Below are 15,752 nucleotides of genomic sequence, written 5' to 3'. Positions count from 1 at the left end.
TAAGATTGTCATATCTTATGAAATAATTGTTCAATTTTTTATTAGGTAAAGATATCACTATCTGTCATCTTGATTTTTGCCTTAAAGTTGAACTCATCAGGTACTGTAACTATGTAAGCCTTAATTGGGACATATTTGGCTTATTTAATTTTTTTCAACTGGTTTATACCAGGTATCTATATCTTCATCAGGAGTCCTTTCCTGGATACTAATATTGGATATGTTTTATTATGTATCTCCACCAGGCATTGTCAGAATTAGGGTTAGAAAAAATTCTTCCAAGGATTATTTCTTACTCATGCTGAATTTTATTGTCATCCTTCTCATGCTCGTTTCAATAAAAAGGTGAGAAGAGATGAGTCTGGTCTAAAGAACTTCCTGCCCTCATCCCCATTCCCCCCAAAACTAGCAAGGTACTATACAAAAACTTAGTTACAATTGATTTTTTTTTTCTTATAGCTTGGTACTGCCCTGAATTTTTCACAGGTTCCATATATTTCTTGTTACTGGTAATTCTCTCTTTGAAGATTGACATCTCTGTCCTGGTCAAGATGGCGTCATCTTTCTTTTCTGATTTTGGCCTGATGTGGTACCTGAAGGAGCTCAAAAAGGATGAGTTCAGAAAATTTAAGGAGCTCCTAAAACAGGAGCCTCTGAAGCTTGGACTCAAGATAATTCCCTGGACTGAAGTAAAGAAGGCAACACGGGAAGATCTTGCAAACCTGCTGATGAGGCATTACAAGGAACAGCAAGCATGGAATGTGACTTTCAGTGTCTTTAACAAGATCAATAGAAAAGATCTCTGTGAGAAGGCAAAGAAAGAGATCACAGGTGAGAGGGTCTGGGGCTGTGGGATGGGGACAGGTTCTTCATAATGAAGATTATGCCATGATGCTGATAAACGTTCTCTACATGTCTACCTACAGCAGAGCCAGAATCTATGATGGGACAGTGTTACCCTTGTAGATAGAAAGTAACTTAATTAGGACCTCATGGTTAGACGTGGTAAAATGTGGGTGGATATTCTGTCCTAACCTGTACTGCTCTTGTCTGGATTACCTGTAATTTTGTCCTCAGCAGAGAACTTGTGTCCAAGCAGAAACTCCAAGGTGATACTGTACTGTAGGAACTATAGCTTTGACCCATTAGCAATGACACCATCTGCTGTGGGTGGTCCACTGAGCTGACGGTAACTGGTGTGGTAGTGTGTTTATTCAAGACTGCATAGAGTGCCAGTGTTCAGTGAGATTTTGAAATCATTGCCACATACGTGTGTGTTTTAATATTTAGCAAGCAATAGTTCATGTCGGAAAATCTGTGACCTATAAGCAGTATCATCTTAAGGGCCAATATTTTTTTTTGAGGAAGCGTGTCTTTTGTTCAGAACTTTATTGAATTGTGGACCATTTTACACCCTCATCTGCCCAAATATCAGCCCTTCTTGTGACCTCTGAGTTTCCACTACCACCGTCTGTATTTGTGTGTATCCTATTCACATATGATGTGGGCTCTTGGCAACTTCATTACATCTTTATAGTAGCCCCATTGGAGCATTTAGATATTGCAATACATTCCATTTTACTGTAAGTTTTACTTCATTTTTATAATTACAGTTAGGATATCATGTTGACTGTTTAATTACACTTGTGGGAAAGTTAAATGAGGCACAAATGTCCTTTCAGATTAGTTTTGTTTTGTTTTGTTTTGTTTTTAGAGAGACAGAACACAGCACACACTGTGTGCTGTGAGAGAGAGGGGGAGAGAGAGAAAATGAGAATCTTTTTTTTTTCACTATATGAAATTTATTGTCAAATTGGTTTCCATACAACACCCAGTGCTCATCCCAAAGGGTGCCCTCCTCAATACCCATCACCCACCCTCCCACCTCCCTCCCACCTCCCTCTTATGCTTTGGCTCTCTCCCACTCTAACCTCTTTTTTTTTTTTTTTTTTGAAAATGAGAATCTTAAGCAGGCTCCGCACTCAGCATGGAGCTCAATGTGAGGCTTGATCCCACAACCTTGGGATCATGACCTGAGCCGAAATCAAGAGTTAGACACTGAACCAACCAAGCCAATCAGGCGCACCATGTCCATTCAGATTAGAAAAGATAAGACACAAGATTACTCAAAAGGGAGGGCATTTGGTCTAATAAGATGGAGAACAACTTAATCTCTAGTGGGACACTGATGGTACAGTCTTGACTTGGCTCCATGTGGCGATCCTACACCCATTCTCAAACCATATCAGAGAGAGGAGCTACAGCAGAGTCCATGAACCAACAGAGGTTCACACCTGAGATCTTCTGCCCGCCAATCCCACGCACTCCCAGGACCCAGACCAGAGGGGGTAGAATAAAGCAAAATACTTCTGGAGATCCTGTGGACTCCTGTTTTAATTGCCTCCTTTTTATACCCTGCTGGCGGGGGAAGGATTCCCACCTTTAGGTTATGAAGATGACTAAACCCGTAATCCCCAACACTGTACAGGTGAAGTCAACAGCAGTGTTTCAGCACATAGACTCACAGCCACATATAGTCAAAACACACCACATGGGGCCCCATGATGACTGCACTTAGAAACAGAGTGAACAACCAGGGGTGTGGCAGGCAGTTTGTGGTATTGAAAGAGTGGGTGTGCCCTGAATCCCTGGAGGATGTGAATGTGAATAATTCTATGACTCTCAGGGAACTGTGGGGGGCCGGGCCCCGGTGTCAGGCTGAGACCGGGTCGAGCAATGTTACCTGTTGACTCAAGCCAACCCGGTGGTTCCCCCTCCCATTCATGTGGGAGGCCGGCCCCGGTGCCAGGCTGAGACCAGGTCGAGCAACGTTCCCCGTTGACTTAGCCAACCCGGTGGTTCCCCCTCCCATTCCCCCACTCTCAAGGGCATACGAAAGCCTTGTCAAGGCTGAGAAAGTTAATTCCTGAAGCCTGTGGTCTGCAGGTGTTGGCAGTAATGCTACCTCCCTTTTTCTACCCCGAGTCAGATAGAAACAAACATGGGAACTGTGTTTTGCTAGCAATCTATCAACAAGGTCTTGTGACCCATTCAGAAAGTTCACAAGATATACAGAACTAAATGTTTTGGCTGGCAGTGATCATGTGAAACCTGTTTATTCTTAGAATGACCTGATCCATAAGAGTCTTATATTATAAAAGATTGTGTACAGCAACAATAAAGCCGTCACTTGGGCCATCAGCCCAGGGGACCCTCCTGTTCCCAAACTTTCTCTCTTCTCTTTTTTTCTTGCGTTCCCCTACCCTCAGGACCCTGACCTCGGTGATTGTCGCGCCAGTCGCGACAGGAACTGAAACCCACTACTCAGGGATAAACATGAATTATGCCTGATTCCTTAATAAGCAGATTATTTAGCTAGAGGACCATATCTGTGGGCACAAAGTAGGGAGGGGGACTTAAGTTTAGGACATTCCAGGCTCTTCCTCCACAACTTGACCACATATCAAGGCAAGACATAATACTGCATCTTAATTTAAGGTCTGGCACCTGAGCTCCTTGCACAAAATTGTCAAGTAATGGCAAATGCCAGGCAGGTGCTCCCTCTAAGGGTTAAACGGGTGGGTGACCTCTTGCCCATGGCCATGGCACCAGAGGCTGTGGTCATAGAGAGTGGGTTGCATGAGGTCAGCCTCCCCTGGATCTTCCAGGTGGGAATATGTGCCTTCCCACGCACACCTTTGCACCACTACCCACCTTCATGCTGTGTCGTAGACCAGAAAGACCCCTGGTCTTTCTCCTCAGGGCTGTGTAGAGGTTTGAGCCTCACGCACTGTCCTCTCGATACCTCCAGGGCCTCATCACAACAGGAGACCAGTCATCCCTGTCACCATGCTTCTGCTCCTCTGCTCCTGTTGGTGTAAGAGAGACTGAGGGTTGCTTTGAAGAATAAGCACTCACTCCATTGGGTAATGTTGAACCATCCTGGCAATACAACCTGTAACATTCGTCAGTTTCTGGTCTGCTTCTAATCCATGCCATGGACTTGTAACCAGAGCCTCGTATTTTGTTGTGTGGATGTGAATGTAATTCCTGCTGCTCCACTCTTGAAAGATGCTTTTGATCTGGACACTCCTATCTTCCTCCAGTTCCGGAAAAGTCTGCCCCATTACATTTGAGTCTCTTCTGACTCTTCTCCCCTTCTGTAATGCCAGCTGAATGTACGTCACACCTTAAGGGTCACTTGTACATTTATCCTGGTAGCAGACATTACCTTTGTTTTGCATATTTAAGGTATCAGTGGGAGGAGATAGCCATTGACTTACCATCATGTTTTCATCTTCAACGTTCAACTCCTCACCAAGATGTGGATAGATAAGGCTTTGTGTTCTCCCTTTTTGGGGTGCTTGCACCTGTTGGGAGTACTTGCACCTGTCTGAGGTGCTGTTGAGATGCTTTCACCTGTTAGAGCTGCTAAGCTTGCACCTGTGTCTTGGTAGCATTCCTCATTTCTCAGTCTCAGCCATCGTATGAAAATACTGCTTCTGTCCCATTCTTTGCTCCCTTCTGGGACTCTGCTGACACATATTAGACCTTTACACTGTGTCTCCTCAGTCACTTCTCTGTGTTTTAGTCTGTGTGTTTATTTCTAATTTTCTTAGTCCTTAATCCCCTTTTCAGCTATTTCCAATCTGCTAACAAACTCATCTATTGATCTCATAAACTCAGCTATTTTATGGATATAATTTCCCTTTGTTTTTCCATTCCTTCCTATCTTCTTTTTTATTGAACACTTTAAGTTAGGTTCATTTTGAGACAGATATTAAAGTAAATATTTTTCTAATGTGTTTCCCACCTCTCCTTGTTTTGGTCCTGTGGTATTTGTCTCCCAGCATGCCTGGAAATTTTGAGCACTGGGCTTTTGATACAATACATTGCAGAGGCTACTGAGGGTCTGCAAGATTATGTTCTTCCAGATCAAGTGGAATTGCTTCTGGTAACAGACGAATATGTCCTTAATAGTGCAGATTGAAATAATTCAAAGCCAGGCTGTGTTTTGTGAGGAATATTTTGTTGCTAGTTTCCCCTTCTTCCCAGATGGTCCATCCAGTATCCCCTCATGCCTGAGGTGTGCTGAACTTCTGAACCCATCATTTGTCCCCCAAACCCTTGAACTTGGCAGGAGTTTGACTTGGCTTATTAGCCTCTTAGCCCTTAATGTCTATTCAGGCTCACAGCCTCTTTAGAGGAAAATGCCCCAAGGAAAACAGACAAGTGTTAAGCTCTCCTTCTTGGCCTTTCCCTCTGTCTCCTGTATCTTGGCTTCTCAAGAACTTTCTGTTTTCATAGCTCTTTAGTGACCTCACATAATTTTTCCTTTTTTAATCTTTTTAAATGTTTACTTTGGAGAGACAGCCAGCATGAGCAAGGGTGGAAGAGAGGCAGAGAGAGAGGATCTGAAGTGGGTTATGTGCTGACAGCAGAAAGCCCTGTGTGGGGCTTGAACTCATGAACTGTGAGACCTGAGCCAAAGTTGGACACTTAACCGACTGAGCCACACAGGCACCATTTAATTTTTTTGAAAGAGCGAGCAAGTGCATGAGTGGGGGGTGGGAGGGGCAGAGGGAAAGAGAATCTTAAGCAGGCTCCATATTCAGTGTAGAGCTCAACACAGGGCTTTATCCCACAACCCTGGGATCATGATCTGAGTCAAAATCAAGAGTAAGATGCTCAACTGATTAAGCCACCCACGCACTCCGACTTCACATAAGTTTTTTATTATTATTTTTAATATATGAAATTTATTGTCAAGTTGGTTTCCATACAACACCCAGTGCTCATCCCAACAGATGACCTCCTCAATACCCATCACTAACCCTCCCCTCCCTCCCACCCCCCATCAACCCTCAGTTTGTTCTCAGTTTTTAAGAGTCTCTTATGTTCTGGCTCCCTCCCTCTCTAACCTTTTTTTTTTTTTCCTTCCCCTCCCCCATGGTCTTCTGTTAAGTTTCTCAGGATCCACATAAGAGTGAAAACATATGGTATCTGTCTTTCTCTGTATGACTTATTTCACTTAGCGTAACACTCTTGAGTTCCATCCACGTTGCTATCAAAGGCCATATTTCATTCTTTCTCATTGCCACATAGTACTCCAGTGTGTATATAAACCACAATTTCTTTATCCGTTCATCAGTTGATGGAAATTTAGGCTCTTTCCATAATTTGGCTATTGTTGGAAGCGCTGATATAAACATTGGGGTACAAGTGCCCCTATGCATCAGCACTCCTGTATCCCTTGGGTAAATTCCTAGCGGTGCTATTGCTGGGTCATAGGGTAGATTTATTTTTAATTTTTTGAGGAACCTCTACACTGTTTTCCAGAGTGGCTGCACCAGTTGGCATATATTTGAATTAATTTAAATTGAATAAGAAATTTCATCCCTCAGTTACACCAGTCCCATTGAAGTTGCTGAATATGTACATGTAGCTAGTGGAAGACCTAAATTTTTCAGTAGGGAACAAAAAAGTACTAAAAATACACATTCAACAGGATTCGGTTTCTTATCAAAAAAAAAAAAATATGGCAAAACAAATGTCTTGTGGCATGAATCATAGGCACTAAAACCAAATTTTTGGTGCTGCTTTTGGTTGGTAGTGGTGAATGAAATTATTAATAGTTTCTGTGTTTTAACAATTTCTGTTTTTTTCTTGTCATCTTGGAAGTGTTTTAGGAGTTTCTGAATTTCCCCTTTGTGTGTTTCTCCTCAGTTTCCTTCTTTGTAATTTTTTTTTTCTAGAGTGAGGGTTGAATGTCAAACCTTACCAGAAACATGATCTTCCCTAATCCAGGTCATTAAACATGCTGTTGGACATAGACATGTTGAAAGAGTCACTCTAATATATTTTTTGGAACAGAAGACAGAATTGGCCTTCAGATTGGACCTGCCAGGGCATGGCAGATAATGGTTGCAATCTTAATGACACTTACTCACACGGGCCTGTTGAAATCAGTGAGCCTCTCACAACTCTGTTTAAAAAAAAAGGGAGGAGGGAGAGGGAAGGGCAAATTCTCTACCTTAGTGCACCATTGTGGGCATGAGGAGTGCTATGCAAATACTATCATGCTCAGAACCTGATAGAGAATTAGGTTTATAAGACATGATGGTGCTTATATGTAGGTGGGAATGACTTGTTGGTGTCTTCGTTCTCAACCACAGGAGATATCATCATCCCTTTCCAAATTGAAGTGCAAATCTGACAAATCCCTCCTATTCCAAATCCCTTCATACTATGTGTTATGCTCCCACATGCATGGTCTCTTATAGCTTGTGATCTTCACAATCTCCCTATATGAGGTAGCTCAGCCTTACTTTCATTTACAACTGAGAAACCTGAAGCTTGGGGAGATTCCTTCCTTCCCCAGATCACATACCTATAAGCAGCAGATGCCAGACCTCCACACAGGCCACTGAACTTCTGAGTTCAGAGTTCTTATTTTTAATGTGTACTTATTTTGAGAGCGAGAGTGAGAGAGCACAAGCAGAGGAGGAGCAGAAAGAGGGAGAGAGAATCCTAAGCAGGCTTCAAGCTATCAGCGCAGAGCCTGACTCGGGACTCAAATTCTTGAACAGTGAGATCATGACCTGAGTCAAAACCAAGAGTCACACACTTAACCAACTGAGCCACCCAGGTGCCCCAGTTCAGGGTTCTTTCTATACAAAATCTCTCAAGTGTCCCAATATGCAGAGCTTTGTCACTGTTGTTTTTTTCACACTGTCTCTGCCACAACTACCCCTCTCTGCCATTTGTAGTGGGAAGGTAGCTATAGACAACATGTAAACAAAGAGCATGGTGGTGTTCGACTGAAATTGTATTTATAAAACAGGCTGTTGTCCAGCTTTGGCCCAAAGACTGCAGCCTGCAGATCCCGAGAAGATGCATTTTTAGAAGAAAAATTGCAGGGTCAAAAAGGATATATAATATATGATGAGCATTGAGTTTAACTTGGAGATGTTGTATGTTTCTTTTTTCCTCTTGTTCTCACTCAGGACACACAAAGTTGTACCAAATGCACGTGAAGGAGAAATTCAACAACATGTGGCTCAGAGAATCTATCCCCAGGATTCAAGATCACTTACATCCTGAACTCACCCAGAGAGAACGTGAATGCTTGGAACTGTTTTTTGCTCCTAAGGAAACTGGGAAACAGACACGGACGGTGCTCCTCAAAGGAGTACAAGGGATTGGGAAGACAACATTCCTGATCAGGCTAATGTTGGCCTGGGTGGAGGGCAACCTCTACCAGGAGAGATTCTCCTATGTTTTCTACCTCTGCTGCCGGGAAATGAAGCAGTTGACAGAGACCAGTTTGGCTGCACTCCTCTCTAGAGGCTGGTCTGACTCCTCCACTCCTTTTGTGGAGATCCTGTCCCAACCAGAGAGACTCTTGTTTCTCATAGACAGCTTCGAAGAACTGAAATGTAGCCTGAGTGAACCTGAGTCGGATCTGTGCAGCGACTGTATGGAGCAGGTGCCAGTACAGGTGCTCCTGAGCAGCTTGCTGAGGAAGAAATTGCTCCCCGAGTCCTCGCTGCTCATCACTGCTGCACCTGTATACCCCCAGGAAGTTGAGGATAGGTTGGAGCGCCCAGAAATTAGAACACTCCTGGGATTCAGTGACAGTGATAAGAAGATCTATTTCTGCTCTATGTTTCAAGACCGGAATAGAGCCATGGAAGCCTTCAGTTTCATGAGAGAAAATGGGCATTTGTTTATCAAGTGCCAAATCCCCATCCTTTGCTGGATTGTGAGCACTTGTCTGAAGCAGGAAATGGAAAAGGGGAAAGACCTGGCGCTGACCTGCCGATGTACCACCTCTCTTTATAGCTCTTTCATCTTTAACTTGTTCACGCCCAAGGGGGCTAGCTGTCCAGATGAGCAAAGCCAAGGCCAGTTGAAGGGCTTGTGTTCCCTGGCTGCAGAGGGTATGTGGACCAACATGTTTTTGTTCAGTGAAGGGGACCTCAGGAGAAATGGGTTAGTTGATTCTGACATCTCTACGTTGCTGGACATAAAGGCTCTTCAGAAGTGCAAGGAGGAGGAGAACTCCTACATGTTTCTCCATGTGAGCATCCAGGAGTTCTGTGCTGCCATGTTCTATTTTCTAAAGAGCCACATGGACCATCCTAACCCAGCTATTGGATGTAGAAAGGCTGTGCTATTTACCTATTTGAAGAAAGAAAAGGTACATTGGATTTCTTTGGGGTGTTTCATATTTGGCCTTTTAAATGAAAAGGAACAAGAAAAGCTGGATACAGTTTTTGGCTTTCACCTGTCCCAGGAGATACAGCAGGAATGTCACCAGTGCTTGCAGCGCATAGGTGAGAACAAGCATCTTCAGAAACAGATAGATTTCTTGGCATTGTGTTACTGTCTGTTTGAGATGCAGAATGAAGTTTTTGTGCAGTGGGCAATGGACTTCTTCCAAGATGTTCACTTTACCATCACGGACCACATGGACTTGCGGGTTTCTGCCTACTGCTTAAAATACTGTTCCAATTTGCAGAAGCTTTGCTTCTCCATCCAGAATGTCTTTCAAGTGGGAAATGCAGACAGCTCTGTGTGAGTCCATCTAATTGCTTTCTTTCTGTTATCTTTTCAGCATTTGTCCACATTTCCAAGTGGGCTTGGCTGATGACATTTTTATTATAGGATAGTCATTGTTTCTGTCAAACAGACCTTAGCTCAGGTCCAGGTGTGACTGTTTATGAACTACATGACCTTGCCCATGGGATTTCCCTTCTTTGTTGAAGTTGCCTCACTAAATGTAGGGCAATAATGTTAACTATGTTGTGAGGTATTGTGGAGATTGAATGAGAATCCATGTGTGTTTCTTATACTTTTCAATATGGTTGGTATGTACTTATAATTAGCATCATTCTCAAAGGACCACACTCACATCCTTTCTTGAATTCCCAGTTAAAAATTACCTTTTAGGGTGTTGTATGGAAACCAATTTGACAATAAATTTCATATATTGAAAAAAAAATTACCTTTTAAAATTTATTCTAGAAATCTTATAAATTTTAACTAAGTGCTCCTGAAAATCATATGAGGTAGATTCTTATCATGTTACAGATGGGGAAACTGGAGCAAAAAGATCCTGTAGGCTGGCCAAGTTAGGAAGTTGTGAAGGCTAGGTTTGAGCCTAGGCTATATTACTCAAGACTCACAGCTGGGATGTCCTGCCCCAGTCTTAAGTATAAAACTGTCCATATATAGGGCAAGGTTCCTCAACCTTGGCACTATTGATATTTTGGGAGGGATAATTCTGTGTTGGCAGGGGGTGAGGGGAAGCTTTCCTGTGCATTGTAGCCTGTTTAGCAGCATCCCTGGTTTCTACCACTAGATGCCAGAAGTACCCCTCCCATAAGTTGTAGCAACAAAAAAATGTCTCCAGATATTGCCTAATGTTGCCTGGGCAGAGGGGACAACAGTCCCCTCGGTTGAGAATAATGAATATAAAACTTACCTGATGGATGTTATTCTGTCTAGTTAAAGGTTGGGCTATGTCAGAGTTTTTATGTCCAGGAAGATAATTTTTTCTTATGTTATGAATTGCTTGGGTTGACAATATCCTGGAAAACACATCCTTTCTCCTTTCTTACAGGTCAAGTTACAATATCCTCTGTTGGCATGATATCTGCTCTGTGCTCACTACAAATGAGCACCTCAGAGAACTCCAAATGAGTCACAGTATCCTCAGTGAGTCAACCTATGCAACTTTGTGTCATCAGCTGAGGCATCCCAGCTGTCACCTTCAAAAGCTTCAGTAAGTTGGGGATACTCCTAGACTTGAGTCTCTCGTGTAGATACCAAATTGGTCCCACCTCACTTTTAGGTGAGGCCAACTGCATAATCAAAGAATTATAATCAGAGCAGATTTCCACATGCCTATTTCTCTTGCCGTGTCACCTTTTACTGCACTCATCACATTAAAATGTGTTTCTCAAGGTCACAAAGCTATGAAAGGGAAAATCTGGGTTCTTAACTTCAGAGCTGGTCAACTGCAGAGCCTCTTCTGGTGGCCACCACACTTGCTCCTTCTAAAAATGCTTAAGGAGCATTATGTCAACCAAAATTTGGGATCCAGCTGGGTGTGAGACTTTTACTAAATCCCAAGGATAAAGTAGGGGTAAGAATTATGGTCTTGACCTCAAGGAACACTATGGTCAGGTGTGACTTGGCTTGTTTCCTCGCCATGAAATGTATAGACATTTCTGAGTGAGAGGTGCACATGAAAGGATGAGAGACAATCCGAGATTCTGGTTGTCTGGAAAGTCCTCCTAGTCTAGGAGTTTAGACTACCTTCTGAGAGGACATGGAACTTATGGATTCCAGAGAACAGGAAGGATATGCAAGAGTGGTATTGTCTGAGAATTGGTCTGGCACAGGTGTCTAGGTGTGCTCCCCTTGCCGTAGTATGATGTTGTCTTGTCCATGTCTGTGGATCTCTGGCATCTAAATAGGAGTATGTGACTCTTTCTTGTCAATAAAATGTGAGCAGAAGTATGACTTTTATACAAAAGCCTTTAAGAGACCAGAGTTTCTATACGTGCATTCCCCATTTGCTAGTGGAATGTTGAAGTCACAAGACAGAGGGAAACCAGCCGGGTCTGTACTTACACAGTGGAGTGTCAGGTCATTAAAATTGAACTTCATCAAAATGGAAACACCTGCTTCAGTAAGTCTGGAGTTGGGCATAAGACTGCATTTCTAACAAGTCCCCAGATGATGCTGAGATGTGGCTTGTCCAGGAACCATGCTTTGAGAAGGATGTAGAGCAGTGACTTTGTAATATTTTCTGCATGTTAAAACGATCCAAGGATGTTTTAAAAAGTTCCTCGTGCCCAAGTCAAGCCTCAAAACCAATTTATCAAAATATCTCCCATGGGATTTCAATGTACATCCAAGGTAGAAAACTATTAGCTTAAAAGAAACCCCTCCCCTCCAAACATCAGTAATACCTGTGTTGAAACATTACACGAGGGAAAAATAAACATTGTGCTAACCCATTTAAATTTGGGAGTTTTTAACATGGATGGTATTTCATCAGGGTGTCTCATTCTTGGTGGTGGAGCACTGTCCTGTACACCGTAGGATGTTTAGTAACATCCCTGACTTCTACTCACTAGCTGCTAGCAGCACACATTCACATACCCCAGCAAAACAGAGATGTCTCCAGACATTGGGCCATTTTGCCCTCACGGAGGCTGGTTGCCAGATTGAGAACCACTAAGCTACATGACTCAGTTGTGAAATTAGAGATCTGAGAGCTAATTAGAGGCCATAGTTCAAAGACAGGTGCTCAGGCTGTGTTCTCCGGTTTTGTTGGATGAAACGTCCCCAAATTTTTCTTTACTTTTGCAGGATGAATAATGTTACCTTCGCTGGTGACAGGTGGCTTTTCTTTGAGGTGCTCACTCATAGTCCAGATTTGAAATACCTGAACCTCAGTGGTACAACACTCTCGCGCAATGATGTGAAGTTGCTCTGTAATGCCCTGAACAATCCAATGTGCAATGTAGAAGAACTACTGTAAGTTTTTATGCTCCCCAGGATCACTGATGTGATTCCAGAGGGGATTATATACTTTTTTTTACCTGTCTACTTTCATCCCCTTTTCTATTATTCATACGCAAACGTACTCTCCTGTGCATTTGAGGATAGAATATGGAGGTTAGAGGGGCGCCTGGGTGGCTTGGTCGGTTAAGCGTCGGACTTCGGCTCAGGTCATGATCTCACGGCCCGTGAGTTCGAGCCCCGTGTCGGGCTCTGTGCTGATGGCTCAGAGCCTGGAGGCTGTTTCAGATTCTGTGTCTCCCTCTGTCTCTGCCCCTCCCCTGTTCATGCTCTGTCTCTCTCTGTCTCAAAAAATAAATAAACGTTGAAAAAAAAAGTAAAAAAAAAAAAAAGAATATGGAGGTTAGAATATGGTACAACCACTTTGCAAAACATTTGCCTGTATTTGGCTTTCATAGGTTCTGGCATTCTGTATAACTAAAATCCCACTTCTAGGTGTACATTCAACAGAGTTGATGTATAAGTTTGCTGAAAAAGAGCTACTAAAAAACATACATGGCAAGTATCCATAATACCTGAAAAATGGAAATATCTACTAACAGTAAGTTAAATAAGAGAATTCTCATTCCCTGAGAATGAATCTACAACTATAAGCAACAGTTTGGATGAATCTCAAGCCAAACTTGAGAGTAGATTATATGATTTTATACAAAGTTAGAAGATGGGCAAGACATGGTATGAGAGGTTAGGATAGTGACAGGTGGTGATAGATATGCAGTTTCTTGACCTGGATACTAGTAACACAAGTGTGTTCAGTTCGTGACCATTCATTGGCCAACACTTAGCACTTATGTACTTTTCTGTGTGTATATGACACTTCAGGGATTGTTTTCAATCAAGTAATGATTCCAATACTTAACCTCTATTGACCTTCTGTAGTACCCACATTTTTTTAGTGTTTCTATTTATTTATTTTTTTTCAATATATGAAGTTTATTGTCAAATTGGTTTCCATACAACACCCAGTGCTCATCCCAAAAGGTGCCCTCCTCAATACCCATCACCCACCCTCCCCTCCCTCCCATTCCCCATCAACCCTGAGTTTGTTCTCAGTTTTTAAGAGTCTCTTATGCTTTGGCTCTCTTCCACTCTAACCTCTTTTTTTTTCCTTCCCCTCCCCCATGGGTTTCTGTTAAGTTTCTCAGGATCCACATAAGAGTGAAACTATATGGTATCTGTCTTTCTCTGTATGGCTTATTTCACTTAGCATCACACTCTCCAGTTCCATCCATGTTGCTACAAATAGTACCCACATTTTCAAATGCTTTCTCTAGTTGCCCATCAACCAAATACACAAAGACCCAAACCCATTTGTTAATAACAGCTTTATCAAGATACAATCCACATAACCATAAAACTCACCCCTTCCATATTAAGAATATTCCAAGTGGTCTTAGTCTATACTGACAAGAGTATGCAACCATCACAACGATCTGATTTTAGAACCTTGAAAACAAACTCCACACCTATTAGCACTCACTCCCCATTGCCTTGTTGCCCTGGCAACCACTAACTTTTCAGTCTCAATGAATTTGCCTATTCTGGACTTCTCATTTAAATTAAATCATACAATATGTGGTCTTCTGTGAGTGGCTTCCTTTACTTAGTAAAATGTTGTCAAGTTCATCTAAATCATGTTCTGTACCAGTATTTCTTTCCTTTTTATGGCTGAATGATATCCCATTGTGTGGATATACTACATTTTGTTTACCCTTCTGTTGATGTGTGTTTAGGTTATTGACACCTTTTGGCTGTTGTGAATAGTGTTGCTATGAATATTAGTGTTTAAACACCTGTTTTCAATTTCTTGGGTATATAATTAGGAGTGGAAATGAGTCATAATTTCATGTTAACATTTTGGGGCAACCACCACAGTGTTTTCTACAGTGGCTGGACAATTTTACATTCCTACCAGAAATGTATGAGGGTTCTAATTTCTCCATATCCTTACCAATACTTACTTTCCATTATTTTTATTGTAGCCATCCAGCAGGTTTGATGTGGCATCTTATTCTGGTTTTGGTTTGAATTTTCTGAATGACTAATGTTAAATCTTTTCATGTGATTGTTGGCAATTGTATGTTTTGGGAGACGTGTCTATTCAAGTCCTTTGCACATTTTTAATTGGTTTGTTGGTCTTTTTATGTGATAAGTTGTAATACAAGTTATGTGCAAGATACATAATTCACAAATTTTTTCTCCCATTCTATGAATTGTCTTTTCAATTTTTTATAATCAGTGTTATATTAGCTTCATATGTACAATATAATGATTCAACAATTCTATCCATTTCTCAGTGCTTAAGATAAATGTACTCTTAATTTCATTTATCTTTTCACTTGAATTTTAAAACTACGTTTATTTATTTTGAAAGAGAGAGCATGCCAGCACAAGCAAGGGAGGAGCAGAGAGAGAAGGGGAGAGAGAATCCCAAGCAGGCTCTGCACTGGCAGCTCAGAGCCCAATGAGGGGTTTGATCCCACCAACCATGAGATCATGACCTGAGCTGAGATCAAGAGTCAGATGCTTAACCAACTGAGCCACCCAGGCACCCCTCTTTTCACTTTTTTAATGGTGTCCTTTGAAACACAATTTTTTAAAATTTTTTAGTTTTTCTATATGTCTTTATATTTAATTGAAGTATATATAGTTCACATATTTAATTTCAGGTGAACAACATAATGATTCAACAATTACATACATTACAAAATGCTCACCATGACAAGTATAGTTACCCTCTGTCACACTACAAGGCTACAACAATATTATTGACTATATTCCCTATGCTGTACTTACATTTCCATGACTTTATTTTATAACTGGAAGTTTATACCTCTTAAGACCCTTTATCTATTTTGTTCATCCCTCTATCCCCACTTACCCTCTGGCAACCACCAGTCTGTTCTCTGTATTTAGGTCTGGTGTTGGTGGTGGTGTCTTTTTCTTTGTCCATTTGTTTCTTAAGTCCCACATATTAGTGAAATCATATGGTATTTGTCTTTCTCTGACTTATTTCACATAGTACTATACCCTCCAGATCCATCCATGTTGTTGCAAATGGCAAGATTTCTTTTTTATGGCCAAGTAATATTCTAGTGTGTGTGTGTGTGTGTGTACCACTCTTGTTTATCCATTCATCTATGTATGGATAA

At 41.8% G+C, this 15,752-nt stretch overlaps 1 protein-coding gene across 1 annotated transcript in view; it reads left to right on the top strand.

Annotated features, from left to right (window-relative positions):
• Positions 1–551: 551 nt before the first annotated feature.
• Positions 552–15,752, top strand: part of NLRP4 (NLR family pyrin domain containing 4) — a 29,965-nt gene continuing 14,764 nt past the window's right edge. The window contains exons 1-4 of the mRNA XM_049621833.1: positions 552–831; positions 8,007–9,579; positions 10,628–10,789; positions 12,388–12,555. Coding sequence (XP_049477790.1) covers positions 552–831; positions 8,007–9,579; positions 10,628–10,789; positions 12,388–12,555 — 2,183 coding nt within the window. The remainder of the gene's footprint in view (positions 832–8,006; positions 9,580–10,627; positions 10,790–12,387; positions 12,556–15,752) is intronic.

This window comes from Panthera uncia (genome assembly GCF_023721935.1).
Source record: "Panthera uncia isolate 11264 chromosome E2 unlocalized genomic scaffold, Puncia_PCG_1.0 HiC_scaffold_19, whole genome shotgun sequence".
NCBI classification, from domain to species: Eukaryota; Metazoa; Chordata; class Mammalia; order Carnivora; family Felidae; genus Panthera; species Panthera uncia.
This window is presented reverse-complemented; position numbering and strand designations above follow the sequence as displayed.